The following is a 16206-nucleotide window of genomic DNA, read 5'->3' as shown; positions in this document are numbered from 1 at the left end:
AGGGGCGGCGAGTTAAGGGGAGGGACGCGAGAGGGGTGCGGGCCGGAGAGAGACACCAGCGCGGGGGCGTCCCGGGCGGCCAGACGGGATCCAGGCGGCCTCCAGGCCCCGCCACCGCCGCCGCCTCTTACCGACTCGGCCTCTTCTCCGCACAGCAGCCGGGCCGTCCGGGGCCGAGCCGGGGCACGAGCAGGGCGGCCAGCCCGGGCCTCCGCCTCCGCCTCCGCCTCCGCCCAGGCAGCGGCCGGGGAGGAAGCAGGAGGGGAGCGCGCTGGGACCGCAGCGCCGGGTCGGGCCCGAGGTCGCGCGGGAGCTAGCAGGTCCGAGCCCTCAAGCCCGCTCAGGGTCCGCTGCCATTGCCTCCGCCTCCACCGCCGCCGCCACCGCCGGCCAGCCCTGACGCGACGCCGGGCCCAGCGACGTCAGCCGCCCGCGACGCGCCGGAAGCGGGCCTGGTCGCGTCACGTGACTGACGAGGGTTGGGCCCGGGCTGCGCAGCCGATTGGAGAGCTGCCCTTGGGAGACGGGGCTTTGCAGCAGTTGGCTGATAGCTAGCGGGAGGGGCGGTGATTAGCAAAAGAGAGAAAGCTGGCTCCAGGAGTCCATTAGTAGTTGTGAAGTGTTTGACCTTTGAGAGATGAGCACAGAGCTCACTGAGTATTATTATTGTCGATTTGATAGGAAACAGGCTACCAAAATTCCTCAATCCCAGCACCTTGGGCAAACTTGTAAATGCACGACACTCTTTCTTAGATATCCAGCCCATTTCATAATAAGAATAGAGCAAATGGTTATCGCCATAGTCGACAAACAGCTATGGAGCGGGCGCTTTGTGGAAGTTACTGTGTTGTTAGTACATTACATGACAACCACATTCACACAATTGCATTGCTATTTCATGAGATTCTTACAGTACAAAAGGCACATATTACTAAGAGGACTGTGTGTTGTGCAGCTAAAGAACCTATGGGTAAATGGATGTGACTTCCCCAAGACGACCCAGCTAAGGATAAGGGAGCTACTGTTCTTGTATATCTACCGTGTACCAAACTCTGTACTAAGCACAGGAGAAAGTGTCCCCACGGTAGGGGAAACCAACAAGTGAACACATTCAAAGCAATGTTGAGATGAAAATCTTTTTCCTCTCTCTCTCTCCAATGTACCACTCTGGATCTCAAGCTTTCCAAAATGCAACATTGCATACAAATAACACTTATATTTATCATGCTTTACAGTGTGGAGTTAAAATAGCAAAGTATCTCTCTTTAAGCTTTAATTATAGTGAGATTTGGTAATTTAAACAACTATATTCATGTCCTTTTATTCCAGAGACATTCATTCAGCACTTACGATGTTACTAATAGCTACTGAGCTAGACTGAGCATGGCGATATATAGAAAAGACATAAATAAGACAGTCTCTAGTGGACATTTGTCTTGTACTGGAGTTGCCCAGCATCTGAACTCCTTACCATCATGGTTGTCATTAGTGTAGTACTCCATATATTTCTAGGATCTTCTGAACACAAGACAGGATTATACTTTCTGCCCTCCTTAGAATTATGTGTGACCATTTGATTTGCTTTGGCTAGTAAAATGAAACTGGAAGTGAACTTTGTCATTGCCAGCTGGTAGTTTTAAAAGGCAATTCACCCAGATTTCTGTCTCTAGCACAGTGATAAGCAATATTTGAGACAGTAACTGCTCTAGTTACTGAGATTCTAGACAGATCGTGATAAGCCCAGAACTCACTGTTAATCTACAACTGATAGGTAGTATAAGGAGAAAAATAGTCATTCTTTTAAGCTTTTGAGTGTTTGGAAGTTGTTTGTTATGCAGCATAACCTAATACAAACTGACCGATACACCCACCTTATGAGTATTGGAGGCAGATTCAATCTCACACTAAATAAGATGAAAATGTCAGAAGCTCCCATTCTCTGTCTCCCTTCCAGCAAAAGTGCTCTTCTGAGCTACACTTACTAGTGTAGTGTCCCTGAAGACTGTATGAGAAGCTGCAGATGATGTTCAAAATAAGGAAAATTTTCCCCAAAAGCAGTGACGGTACCAGGGACCAAATTTCTGATTTTCAGCCTAGAGCTAACTAACTGAACGCTGGCAGAACCCAAGCTCACCCATAAGCCAGTGAGAAAAAAATAATATGTGTTGTTAATGTCAGTGAAACTGTGAGATTGCTTGTAATTTAAATAAAGTGTATACATAAAGGATAACATAGAGTCTATCCACTCTCCACCGTTTGTTAAGAATTCACAAATCTACCCTGAAAATATGATTCTCCTATATTAATTTGTACTCCAGCACAAATTAATTGGGACTTATTAAGGGACCCTACCAATAATACAGCTTGAAAGAAAAAAAATGGAAATGAATTCTTATGTAAATGATTGCTGGTTTGTGAATTGTGCAGGTGAGTATTTTCAATGGGCTTAACACTATCCGCTAAAGGACACTTTGGAAATGGAGAGGGAAACACTTTTAGTTGTCACATGATTGGGGTAGGGCACTGCTGCAATTTAGTGGGACAGAGAAGGGCTGCTAGACATCCTAAGACAGTCCAGTCCCATATCTTGAAGAATTGCCCCAGGTCATGCATGACTTTGAATGTCCCTCCAAACATTCATGTAGGTCAAAACCCTTTTCATAATTGTCTAAGCCCTGAACTCAGTTTTGCACCAAAGCACAAATTATTTTGCAAGGTTTTAATACATACTCAACTTTTCCAGGAATGAAGTAACCATGTAATATGAGGGAAGATTGTTCTTTTTTACAAACATGTCCAAGAGTTTATCCCATTTTTAAAAAATCGTGCCACCATCGGCAAAGCTACTCATAGTATTTGAGGCACTGATAGAATGTACCTGTATCACTCTGCATCCGTAGCTGTTACATTCAAGGTAAATCTAAATTTTGATGCAAGCACTTGACTACTACATTATGTCTCTTTATGAGTCATGGCTGAACACTTATGTATTGAAATGCATGTTATTTTTATTATAAACTATCTCCATAAAGTTTGTTCTTATGTTATTGTTATGTCATTATATTAATTTTTTAAACATGTGTAGCTTGATTTTACCACTTATGAATTTAATTTCAGAAAAGTCCTGAGGATATTACATAATATTAACTCACAAAGGGGGCGTTAAGTTTGATAAAACTGAAGAAAACTCATATAGGCTATCTTTGCTTCTTTTGACCATGTAGAGTCAAAGGTCAGGATTGGGGCAGGGATATAAGATGTAGAAAAGTCTAGAGATGACTCCCCAGCCACACAGCGAAGCTCTTCATTGCTGTGTCCCCTCCCCTCTCTCCCACCCAACACACCCCTCATCCAGATGGTTAATGTTAGCCATCAGTCACTTCATTGCCAAATATAGAAAGAAAGAACGTACAGCTGTGTTTGAGTGGAACCAAACAAGCAGTGAGCAAATTATCTTGAAACAACCGTCCTTAGGCAGAAATCACTGAACTAAATTCTTCCAACATTAAAAATATAAATATGAAACCATTCTATCTCCTGGAATATTTGACAATTCTATATACCTATTTTAAGGGAGGAAAAAGTTACTGCTAAATATCACATATTCTTTGTTACATATGACACACAAGAAAGCCTTTTTTGTGTGTGTTTTCCTCTAATCTTATAATCAGCACCAAAGAAGAAAATCAAAGGAATTCAAAAAAAAATTTGAAATATACTAGTTGAATAGATCTGAACTGTTGGAATAGACACCTGTGGCAACTCTCTATTCCAGGTGCTTAAAAATCTTTGAAAATGGCACTAGTCTCTCTTCCTTCCCAATAAACCTGCTTGTCTTATCTGTCACTCTATCCCTTTTTCAACTGACCAGAAGTGGTAATTGTTCCAGAATTAATCTCTTGCTGTTGGACCTCTAGGCCATGTATGAACAGAATGGAGAGATACATCTCTCCCTTATGTCCACACAGCATCCTGTTCACATTTCTAACATGATTCCTATTGTGATGTATGGGTTTATATGCTGCTTTCTTAGAATGAGTTAACCCTAAAGATGATCAGATGTTATAAACAACTTTGTTTTATTTATTTACTTTTACTGGAAGTTCATATGCTACTCAGAAGCTACCTGGATTTCTGAGATTTTTAAGAATTTTTGACTTGGCAGTAGTAATTTGAAATATCTGTCTCCTAGTGAAGGTCATACAATAGAAAAAAATATGTTTCACTTGGCAAAAGCTTAAAAATTCAGCAAGAGAACTGAATGATAAAGAAGTCCTTTTTGTACAGACTGTCCTGAAACAATGAATGGACTGACCATGATTTTTTAATCCAAGCCTGGACACTTATGAGAGTTAAAAAAAAGTGCTATTATAATTATACCAGAATAACAAGTGGATTCCTGGAAAGTCCCAGACAAATTGAGACATTCAATCATGCTCCCTAAAGCAGGAAGGAATAATAAAGAGAAATAAAGGTAAAGATTCCCTACCTGCAAAAGCACTGAATATGGAAACAACCCTTGATTCCTCAGTGGATTTTTTTCCTTGCCCTACCAGGACAAAAGATGGACTTTTCTTTAACTTTCAGCTTCTATGTTGATTTTTTGTACCTCCTCCGATTGTTGTTTTGCACTGTTAACACTTGCATTAACTAAGTAGTATTTTCAAGCGTTGCTCCACCAAACATCTGCATTAGACCCACCTAGGCTCTTTGTTAAAATGCAAGTCCCTGGGCCCTAAACCTGTGTCTTAGATTTGGAGATTAGCAATCTGCACTTTAAAAGCCATCCTAAATGATTCTTAGTGTACATGAAGTTTCAGAACTGTGGTATGTTAGAATTCGTTTGGTTGCACGTGACAGAAAATGTAATACAAACAGGTATAAACATAAAGGGAATTTCTCTTTATGGAATCAAGAAGGGATAAATCTGCCTTCTGGGGCAGTTGGAGTCAGGGATCAAATGATAACATCTTTTATTCTGCTTCCTGTGGGTTGGCTTGACTCTCAGAATCCACATGTAGGCCCCCAATAGCCTCAGCCTTGTCATCACAGCATCTTGATGAACAAAAAACAAGTCCTAGAAGTCATCCTTTCATTGGCCTAAATTAAATCAGGTGCCTGCCTGTGAACCAAGCATGATGGCCATGGGAGTGATTTGGACTGACGTGATGTGGATCTGGGTCCCATCCCCAATCAGGCAGATTTGGTAGCAGAGACTGGCCCAAACCTCATAGACTGAGAGATGGGAATGAGTGCGTCCTTTAAAGAAAATTGGGATGCTGTTACTTGAAAGAAAGGGAACAGAAGCTGGCCAAAAGAACAACTAATATTCATTGCAACTGGCTTCTACTGACTGTGACTCCAAATTTCAACTTACAGCCATGCAACAAAACTGAGAACATTCTTCCTGGTTTGCAAAACTAGAAAAGCAAGCCAAATGAGAGGCAAATCTAGTGAGAGATTGACATAACTTTCATGTTCCTGATTCCTTAGGAGTTTGCTTTTAGAGGCAGTTTCAACACCAAAGAAACACATTGCTGGGGATTGTTAAAACTGGAGGAGAGGGCGCTTGGGTGGCTCAGTGGGTTAAACGACCTACTCTTGGTTTCAGCTCAGGTCATGATCTCAGGGTCCTGATAATTGAGCCCTGCTTAGGACTCTGCACTCAGCACAGTCTGCTTGAGATTCTTTCTCTTTCCTCTTCCTCCCCCGTCCAGCCTTCTCACTCCCCCCCACCACATTCTCTCTCTCTCTCTCTCTGTCTCTGTCTCAGAAATAAATAAATAAATAAATAAATAATAAAATCTTTTTTTAAAAATTGGGGGAGGAGAGGGTAGGCTACAGAACATAGCAAGTATACAGATTAGTAGTAACCAAACAGCAAACAATTTTAACCTCTTCCTGATCATTACTTTCCTTGAGAATGGAGCTAGCCACAATTCATTGGCATTCTCAGATAAGGCAGACAGCGTGCATGCATCCTTTCATCATTCATTGGCTTGTTTAATCACTCAATAAACTTTTATTGAAATTCTCCTGAGTGCTAGAAACTGGGCAGTAGATGGTAAGAGAACAGGAAGAAAAATAAGACTAGGTATCCAATTCTAAGGTGACTTGCCATGATGGGAAGATGGACACAGAAACAACCAGGTATAATAGCAATATTAATATTCAGTTAAATATTAATCCATTTGAAATAGGCATACATTCCTGTGTGTATTCTGACTCAGCAAATCAAGGAAGACTGCATAGAGGAAGTGGTATTTAAAAAATGCTTTGAGGACGAGTAAGCTTCAAACAAAGGGTTCTGTGCAGATTCTAAAATTATTATTGCCCTATAGTTCTTTATAGTTTTGTTTCAAGCTTTTACAGATAAAAAATATCATTCTACTTCCATTTCCTTCCCATAAGCTTTTGTTGAACATCTGCAATGTGCCAAGTACAGTGCTAAGCCCAAGGAGCATAGTGATAAATGGGCTTAATTCCTGATCTTGAGGCATTTAATGGGGCGGTCAAGTAGACCAACACACAAAAAGGGGCTTTGGGTACAATGTATGTGTCAGCACGCATGGATGTGCAAGGTCAGAATATGTGCTCTAACTGGTCACTTGTCACTGGTCTAAGTGTCTGTCCTCTTGGTTGGGACCAGAACACAATACCAACATCTCCAAAGTAACTGCTTGACATTCCGATGAAAAGGTGCCCCTCTGGGGGAGGGAATGGGGTTGGGTAGGGGCAGAGAACTTGCCTGCACAAGCATTGCCACAGTTCACTGTTTTGCCTCAGTAAAAAATATTGCAGCAACACAACTTTGTGGTCAGGTGTGGGATTACTTCCTCTTTTGTATTTTTGCAAACATTCAAGAGAGCCAGTTTCACCAGGATAAGGGTAAACACCATCTGATTTTCTTTCTTTTTTTTTTTTAACTCTGAAGATCATAGAAGACTATAAATTTAAAGAAAATAATTGATGCATTAACTTGTTTCTTGTTTTTTTTGCTGTTGTTGTTGTTGTTGTTTTTAAATAGCAACTTAGGGGCACCTGAGTGGCTCAGTTAGTTAAGCCTCTGACTTTGGCTCAGGTCATGATCCCAGGGTCCCGACTCCCTGCTGAGCAGGGAGTCTGCTTCTCCCCTCCCTCCTGCTCATGCTCTCTCTCTTGCTATCTCTCTCACTCTCTCAAATAAGTAAATAAAATCTTTTAAAAATTAATTAATTAATTAATTAACAACTTAAAATAATGAAGAGCTAGGGGTTTGGAATGAGACCAGGAGTTGTAAATTAAACGAGACACTATTACCAGAATGTTTGGGAACTAGACACATCTCTGATTCTCCTTTCCTCACATAGAAATGGGAATATAAAAGCTACTTCGCAGGTTTGTAATGAGGATTAAACTCAATAGAACACGTCTTACATGTTTCACCAATTATAATTGATATACAAATGTCAGGTGTTGCCTGATGTTTCTTTCTCACCAGTCACAGGGACACATATTTTTAGTCATTGTAATCTCTGAGGGTGGTCTCAGTTTCACTCACTGTGATTCCATGAAAATACACATCTGAGGACTTACTTTGCATCAGCCCTGTATCTGCTGCTGTAGATTACAGAGACCAATAGAACCCGGTTCTTGCCACCAAGAATGCAGGCTCCTACTTAGACTTTATGATAGGGTTGTCATGAGCTAATCGGTCTCTTTCCATTCCCCTCCTCTGCCTGCCTCCCACCCCATGTCTCAGTCTGTCTCTCTCCATTTCAATCTCTTAAAAAAATTATTCCCAATGTCATTCAGATATGAACCCTGAACAAACGGTAAGGACATATCTAGAGCATTTTTGAGACAGGAATTCTAGCTGCAAGAAATCTTACATAAATCCTAAAAAAAACCACACATTACTGAATTCATTTATGAGTTCTAACAGTTTTTTTTAAGAATCTTTAGGGTTTTCTATATATAAGATCATGTCATCTGCAAATGGATAATTTTACTTCTTCCTTTCTGATTTGAATACCTTTTATTTATTTGTCTTGCTAGTTGCTCTGGGTAGGACTTCCAGTGGTGAGAGCGGGCTTAAATTTATTGCTCACCCTTTCCCTTTCTGCACACAGGACCTCCGTTAATAGTGGAGAATTGGATCTTCCTTGGGACATCCTTTTAAAAACACTGATTTCTAGCATGCAGAATAAAGGTGCTAAAGTCAGTTCTGCCTAGATTTTAATTCAGTTATTCATTGATTCTACAAATATTAATGGATAACCTATTATATGGCAGGCAGTATTCTTGATACTGGGTCTACAGAAATGAAGAAAAGTGACCAAATCCTCTGCCTTCATCAAGCTTACAGTCTGCTGAGGAATATATTTATCACTACAAAAAAATAAATGCTGTGGTATGTGATACAGTGAGAAGTACTAAGGAGGAGAATAAAGCGGGGGGGGGGGGGGGAAGAATAAGGAGATTGTGTGGGAGGCAATTTGGGCAATTTAGAGTGACCAAAGCAACTGAGTCAAGAGCTAAGGGAGGTGAGGAAGAACACTCTGTGACTATCGGGGATATTCTGGGCAGAGAGAAGAGTGAGCACAAAGATCCTGGGGCAAGCACAAGTCTGACGTTTAAGGAATAGCAAGGAAAAAGTGGGTCTGAGGAGAGAGGAGCAAAGGGGAAACTGCAGGGCTGGAATTCTGGCTCTGACACTTTGTGGTGCTGACAGAATTATGTAAGCTCCCTACCCCTCCATCCTGCATGTGGATAATATTTCCTAGGGCTACGTGAGGTTTAAACAAGATTGCACACATACAGTGTTTCGTACAGTACCTGGTTCGTAGGGGATGCTCAAACACGTTTGAAGTGATCGCGATTGCTTACGGGTTGAAAATCCAAGCTTAGAACCGTAGCTCTGCCAGCTCACCCTTTGCTGGCTCTGTGACTTTAGGCAAAGTGTTGAACTCTCTGTGCCTCAGTTTTCTCACCTGTGAAATGAGGACGGTAACAGAGCCTCCCTCATGGAGTGGGCATGAGGATTAAATGTGCTAATATATACAAAGGAAGCGGAACAGTGCCGGGCAAATAGGAAGGGCTCCATAAAGTGAGTAATGACTATGATCATTAGTGAGGTCCCAATATGTTTCAGATCAGTAAAGGAGTAGACCAAAAAGTAAAGTCTTTTTGATGTCAGCCTTTTGGGAAAGGGGATTTGTGGACATAGGCAGAGCACAGGGTCTTTGAGGAAGTCAGAAGGATTTTCTTGTCCTTCCTCCTCTAGAAAACATGAGCCAGGGCTGGAGGAAGACGATGAAAATAGAAAGAATAGGAGAGACGGGAAAAGGATGAGAAGGAGGAGAGTTATGGATTACAAGAAAGAGGGTACCAGACTCCCGGGACAGCTGGAGAGCGGAATGGCTGTCTGGCCAATGTAGGCAGAGGTGACCAGACCCAGTCTGGAATAAATGTGCCTGTATTCGAAGGATGCCACTAAGGCAGCAAAAGATCCTGACAAAATAGACTGCAAAAACAAATGGCTCAGAAAGTAACACGTCTGAGGACTATGTACTCGTTCTCTCTCGTTGTGTAAGAATGACCCCAACCCTTGGTGCCGTAAAACACCATTTATTATCACATAGTTTCTCTGGGTCAGAAATGTGGACAATGCTGAGCTGACTTCTCTGCTTGAGGGTGTTCACAGGCTGCAAACAAAGTGTTAGCTGGAGATACAGTCATCTCAAGGCTCAACTGGAGAAAGATCCACTTCTAAGCTCACTCACGTGGCTGTTGGCTGGATTCCCAGCATTGGACTGAGGGCTTCAGTGCTTCCCTGGCATTTGAGGCAACCCCTCAGATTCTTGTTTGTGTCCTTCTGCAACATGGCCACTTGTTTCATCAAATTGTGAAGCCTAGAAGGTAATAGAGAGGCCAACAAGGCAGAAGCCATAGTCTTTTGTAACCTAATCATGGGGGTGACCACCCATCACTTGTGGCATATCTATGCAGGAGAAGCAAGTTACTTGCTTCAGCCCACACTGAGGAGGAGGGGATCCCACAAAGATCTTTGAGGGCCATCTTTGCAAGCTGTCTACCACAGACTAGATGCACTCTCCCCCAAAAGCTTCTGCTGCTAGGGGCGTATTCTACAGAAGATCCGGCCTGTGGCATAACCTCAGGGAGAAAGGGAACCTCAAGAAAGAAGGAGATTGACTTTTCTGCCAGGCTGACCAACTGGGGCTTCAGAAGAAAAACTGATCTACAGAAAACAAACAAAGAACACATCTTGCACATCGGAGCTGATGATTCACTTATTTCTCATTTCTTTGATCTCATTTCATTCCCCAAGGCATTCTGCAAAATGTATATTATTACTCGTAATTGAAAGAACTGCAGCTCAAAGAGGTTAAGCCACAAATCCAAAGTTACATAGCTGGTAGGCAGACAGAGTTTGAATCTCAGTCTGTGTAACTCCAAAACCCACACCCTTTCCATATCCAACGCACCTTAGTGTTGCTAGAATGTATTTTTTTTCTTTTTATCATTTACAATAGCAGAGATTTTTAGGAACCCGCTGACAGGAAATTCTTTGAGCTCAGCTAAAATATAAGCATAAAATGTAAAATGCCACCCATAGAGTTTCCTGTAAAGCTCAACCTTTGGTGAATCAGCATATTGCCACTACCGACATTTCCACAAAATCCAGTTCCTGGTATTGAATAATATTCTGAATTTCTATAGCATCAGTGCATTATCACCAATAAATCTAATTGATTTGGAAAGAACACAACTATGCACTACTATACTGAAAAGGCTCAGAGGATGACAAGCAAGAAGTGTTGCTTCTCCAGAAGTTCTTCTTATGTCCTCGCAGTGAGGGTGATGAGGTAGCTCAGAAAAACATCCCTCGAGTGACCGTGATGTATCCAGCTGGCCCGATTTGTGTGCTCCACATCCCCTGCCACTGGTCCAGGAAACTATTCTGAGTCTTCACCATACTCCTGGGTGTGAACACCACTGATGAGAGCCCAACAGGAAGTGTGACCTCATCCTGCCTCTCAGTCTCTGGTTATGCAGGCTGTTTTTGAAAGAAAACAAGAGCAGTTATAAAGCTGACTTTCTCAAGAACTACATGCCCTTTTATTCTAGGAAAGAGCCAAATGAACAAGAGGCCACTGAAGATAAAACTCTGCACACAGTGATGTGTGCATGCCTCTGTTAGAAGGAGGGAATGGATTTCCCTTTATTACAAGACTTCTCGGCACCTGTTGACACTCTGACATTCTTTTCAGCTGAAGAACCGCTAAGTCCTGGATTTCTCCACTGTCGCCCAGAGGAAACTTTGCACGTCAGTAATTCTTCTATTTATCAATAGCAGGGAGAAACTGGGAAGTCCCTTTAGAAGGAACATGTATGGACAGATTATTTTGCAGAATGGATGTGTTACTTTGATTGGACTGGTAGACAGAATCTATTTCTTGAAAAGATTTAGAGCTGTTACTGAAAGTTTTTTCAGTGTTACTAATACTCGATTAACTGTTAGTATACTGCCTGTAGCTTGATACAAATATTTGTGAGATATAGCAGTAAAACCTTGCTTTCTGCCACAGGACTTGTTGGTTTAAAATTAAACTTAAAGCTTGGGGAAAGCTAACATGGTATAATTTGGGCTGCACACTTCAGATGATACTGATCAAAAATCAAAAGGACAGTGGCAAACTATTATATTACGGTGCAAACAATATTATTTTATATTCCAAACAAAAATCTATGAATGTGTGCTTTGATTTAGAGACTTCCAAGGAATGCCAGAAAGTTCTCCTGACTTCTCTAAAGGTCTCTATAGGCTAGGATCTCTATTTCTCTAAAAGGTGTTGCATCTAATTTATTGAAAGAATCAATTTTGGAGCTGTAGGATTATCCTGGTTTGATTTAATGTATGACAGCTACAAAAGCAATCCATTACTAGTGATCACATTTTAAAAATGTGGATAGGTGGTAAATCAGAAAAGAATTTAGTCCTACCTTGCAAGGCTATTAGGATAGCGATGTGTAAAAAAGTGTCATAGTCTACAGCAGGTAGATCTATGTGATGAGTGGTACATGATCAAGGTCTACATAATTTACACACTTGGCTATATTTTAAATTTGTAATTGAGAAAGCAAATTTATATGTTCATGAGAACTGCGATTTGAAATATGCCTGGTGGTAGGCTATTTTTACCGAAACGCTGCTTGTGCTGCTTGGGAATGTCCAGGCTGACAGCATCTACTAAAGACTTTCAGTCTTCACTATGACTACCTGTCAATGGTTCGAGGTGTTGCACAAAAGACCAACACCAATCCCCAGGTATTGCTTGAAACTTGATGAAGAGGGCGATGTGTGTTAGATGACAAAACTACAAATACACTTATTTAGAGGGCTCTGCAGCCCAATCTTTTTTTCTGATTTCTTAACCAAATAATTTGCTTGCATTGTTTATTTTGATGACAAATCAATCACGTAAATCTAGGTTTCCCAAATGAAATGTTCTTATTTACAGAACAAGATTATTGGATGCACTCAGCCAGACAATGGGAAATAATACAAAATTGTACACGCAGACACAGCCTCAGTGGTCATTCGTTCCAGTCTCCTCCTTCAGTCCTAAATCTCTGTGTCATTCAGTAAACAAGTCTGACTGGGTGCAATTAGTAGATGCCATCTGTTTTGGCATCATTTTTCTATTTTTAAGATATAATCCACCTTTTTTCATGGCTCTTTCAGAAAATCTGTGAAGTTTGAACAAGCAGCCTTCCCAAGATGTACCGAATATCTCAACTGATATCAACACCAGTGGCAAGTAAATGTAGGAGAACTGCTATGCGCAATTATCTTTTGAACGATTAGACTTCTTTTAGCAATTTCCTTGCTTTGATTTTGCTGATACTCATACCATTAACCATCTGTCAGTAGCTTGTGCTTCGTAAGTGCCAGTGTTCACTTTGGCAATGATTTTGACTTCATTTCTTTCCTTGAGAGAAATGTGGTATTTGTCGTTTTAGTAGAAAAAAAATCACTGGTTTTTTAGATGCTTGTGCATAAATGTGAAAGGAGATTGTTTATCAGCTACTATTAAGATGCAAAACTGTCTATAAAAAATACTGAATGATTTTGATAGCTACTTGCAGGAAGTAAGGGCGTTGTTAAAACGGTAGTGGTTTCAAGTTTCTTCCTTCCTCTTGTCATTTTCTCTCCAAGTCCTGCTTCTAACCCCTCCCCCCAACACACATACACCTATAATTTACTCCTTACAAATCAACCAGCCCAATCTGAAAGCCTAAACTTTGTCTTAGATATTAATCGTCCACAGTGGAATCAAGTTTCACTGAGCCTATTATAAGTGTTCACACATTAGTGTATAAAATCCTGCTTTAGAGTTTAGAATATTAATTAACTGCACTTTCCCCAACTGAAATCTGTTGCTATGCCTTTGGTTAAAGTGGATTGAATGGATGGATGATTTTTTTTTTTTTTCATTAAGAATATTCACAGGCAGGGCGCCTGGGTGGCTCAGTCGTTAAGCATCTGCCTTCGGGGGCGCCGGGGTGGCTCAGATGTTTAAGCGTCTGCCTTCGGCTCAGGTCATGATCCCGGGGTCCTGGGATCGAGTCCCGCATCGGGCTCCGAGCCTGCTTCTCTCTCTCTCTCCCTCTGTCTCTCGTGAATAAATAAATAAAATATTAAAAAAAAAAAAAAAGCATCTGCCTTCGGCTCAGGTCATGATCCCAGGGTCCTGGGATCGAGCCCCACATCGGGCTCCCTGCTCGGCGGGGAGCCTGCTTCTCCCTCTCCCGCTCCCCCTGCTTGTGTTCCCTCTCTCGCTGTGTCTCTCTCTGTCAAATAAATAATAAAATCTTAAACAAAAAGAAAGAATATTCACAGGCTTCATACATTGGAAAATCATTTATATAAAACAAAACAAAACTTAATTTATTTTCCTCCACTAATGTCTTCTGCTCATTATTTTACAATAGAAGTGCCTTAAAATTCCCTAATGAGAGACAGTCTAGGCAGATGATTAAATTCTTCAAATTACTGAGTAAGCTAAGATAACTAGCACATAGGGTCATTGATTTTGGTATTCCACAGCTTCACACAAGATGCTTTCTTCCTCCTTTTCATGATGAGTCAGTTTGATGCTAATGGTTTATTATTGCCTCATCCTCCACTAAGAAACCTCTAAAGGAATGTTGAGTGAGAGAAGAAACAGAAGATAGAAGCCCTTAGATTATTTCTGGCTCCCCATAAAGGCCTGGTGACAAGTCATGTTAGTCCTGATTCACTGGATGGCTGCACCAGTTGGAATCTCTGCTGAGCCTGGAGCTATTCATACCTTCTTTGACGCCTCCATTAAATGCAGTCATGCATGCTGGGGAGGTGGGATAAATTCATACTTCTCTCCTGTTTGCTGATGCAGGTTCTTCTGGCTCTGAGACAAGATATACTGGAGAGCCGTCTCCCACATGTGTTTTTCCAAGGTATTCCATGGGACTTTTCTCAAGACAAGTTAATCATGTTTCTTCCTATGTGTCTTACTTTGTTGTATTCCTGGTTTAAAAATACTGGTTTTAGCTATCATCCAGTTTTGGTATGGGCATAAATCTTTAGTCCCATGTACATACAAAATAAAAACTTTCCTAACCTAATAATGGAATTTGAGGGGGTGGCTGTGAGTGTGGGAGCAAATGTGAATTGTTTGGAGAGTGGAGAAACTGCTGGATGCTGATGAATAGTTACTTTTTCTCAAATTGATGTTCTCCTAAATACGCTTTACTATCTTACTTTATAAGAGCAACAAGATTCTACACCAATGCCAGGCTGGCCGAATTCTGTTCCCCACAAAAACATGTAGAGTCTACCATTTTGTTCAAGTTCTACAATGAAGTCTCTCCTTTTCCTTCCTTCCTTCCTTTTTTTTTTTTTCTGTCTCTTCTCTCTTATTCCTCATGCAGGTCTCATTGATGTTTTCTCTAGCATTTTGTAAAATGTGCCAATGGTATAAAGGAATCATGCATTGGTGTTAGAACCTGCTCTTATTTGTAAATTCTAGGCCTCTTGCTACTATCAGATGAATCAGCCAAGGATGAACAAGAAGGCCATGAGGAACAAGCACATGCTTTAGAGTCAGATAGACTGGAGCTCGAATCCTAGCTCTGTCACTCATCAGCTATTATAAAATGTCCAAGATCTTTGTCCTTCTGCATCTCATGTTTTTTTTTTTCCCTACAGTCCAATGAAGACTACAATACTTAGCTTTTGGGGAGGTTTGTGAAAAGTAGATAGAGCATGAAGTATGAGCCAGGCTCATAGTAAGTTTTTAATAAATAATATCCATTTAAAATAGTATTTTACTAACTTTAGTGCATGTATTAATTGTGTACAGGTTTCTACATTTAAAACTTTATCAGAGGGCTCAGTAGGTTAAGTGTCTGCATTTGGCTCTGGTCATGATCCTGGGCTCCTTGCTCAGTGGGGACTCTGCCTCTCCCTCTTCTTCTGATCCCCACCACCCAGTTTGAGCACAACCCCCAGTTTGTGCTCTCCCTCCCAAATAAATAAATCAAATCTTTAAAAAAATTAAATAAAACTTTATCAGAAATTCAGTAGAGCTTGTGGCATGAGGTGGCCTTTCAATCACACAGGCATATGATTGTTTATCAAACCTAAGGCACATGGAGATTTTTCCAACTGAATAGATTTCCCTGGATACCAAATCACAAACTACAGGATCATTTGTACAGCTGACCTACAGGGAAATTGGCAAAGGCCAAAAAGATCTCTTTGACTGCTTGTTCACCCTATAATTCATCTGTGTCTGGTGGCTGCATAGTTGTAATTTATCAATCACAGGGAAAGAGTAAAGATACTGCAATTGGAGGGCTATTCAAAGAAAGGGGGTGGAGACTATAAGCTTCCAATATCCCAGATAGGCTGTTTTGCAATTTTTCCATCCAAGAAAATGGATTAATGTCAAAGATGTAGTTGCATCATATGGTGAATAGACTGATTAACCATAATGTTTTTATCAACATGTTTAAAACAGAAAGAGGCACTAAATACCTCGTCGTTTAATGCTCTCACTAGTGAGAAGATGAAGCCCAGATTAAGAGTGACATTCTTAGGGTGGCAGAAGTAACTGGTAGCCATGAATGCAAAAGAGGTATTTTCCTTCACAGTGGCTA

The 16206-nt window shown here is 41.0% G+C and overlaps 2 protein-coding genes across 19 annotated transcripts in view; one reads left to right on the top strand and one right to left on the bottom strand.

Annotated features, from left to right (window-relative positions):
* Positions 1-416, bottom strand: part of PHF20L1 (PHD finger protein 20 like 1) — a 73163-nt gene extending 72747 nt beyond the window's left edge. For 6 of the 12 annotated variants that reach the window (XM_025871147.2, XM_025871150.2, XM_073893224.1 and 3 more), the window contains exon 1: positions 132-412. The gene's annotated coding sequence lies outside the window, so the exon portion shown is untranslated. Of the gene's footprint in view, positions 1-131 lie in introns of all 12 variants that reach the window. The other 6 variants (XM_025871149.2, XM_073893225.1, XM_025871152.2 and 3 more) reach the window with 2 other exon arrangements.
* A 10618-nt stretch (positions 417-11034) lies between these two features.
* Positions 11035-16206, top strand: part of TMEM71 (transmembrane protein 71) — a 37624-nt gene continuing 32452 nt past the window's right edge. Inside the window, exons 1-4 of one of the 7 annotated variants that reach the window (XM_025871141.2) lie at positions 11040-11329; positions 12749-12820; positions 14442-14502; positions 15254-15333. In XM_025871141.2, the coding sequence (XP_025726926.1) occupies positions 15311-15333 (23 nt within the window). In that variant the 5' untranslated portion in view covers positions 11040-11329; positions 12749-12820; positions 14442-14502; positions 15254-15310. Of the gene's footprint in view, positions 11330-12742; positions 12831-14441; positions 14503-15253; positions 15334-16129; positions 16185-16206 lie in introns of those variants that run through there. The other 6 variants (XM_073893221.1, XM_073893220.1, XM_025871138.2 and 3 more) reach the window with 6 other exon arrangements.

The sequence above is a fragment of the Callorhinus ursinus genome, unplaced genomic scaffold, assembly GCF_003265705.2.
Source record: "Callorhinus ursinus isolate GAN/ISIS: 27379988/994484 unplaced genomic scaffold, GSC_fseal_2.0 scaffold5, whole genome shotgun sequence".
NCBI lineage: Eukaryota > Metazoa > Chordata > Mammalia > Carnivora > Otariidae > Callorhinus > Callorhinus ursinus.
This window is presented reverse-complemented; position numbering and strand designations above follow the sequence as displayed.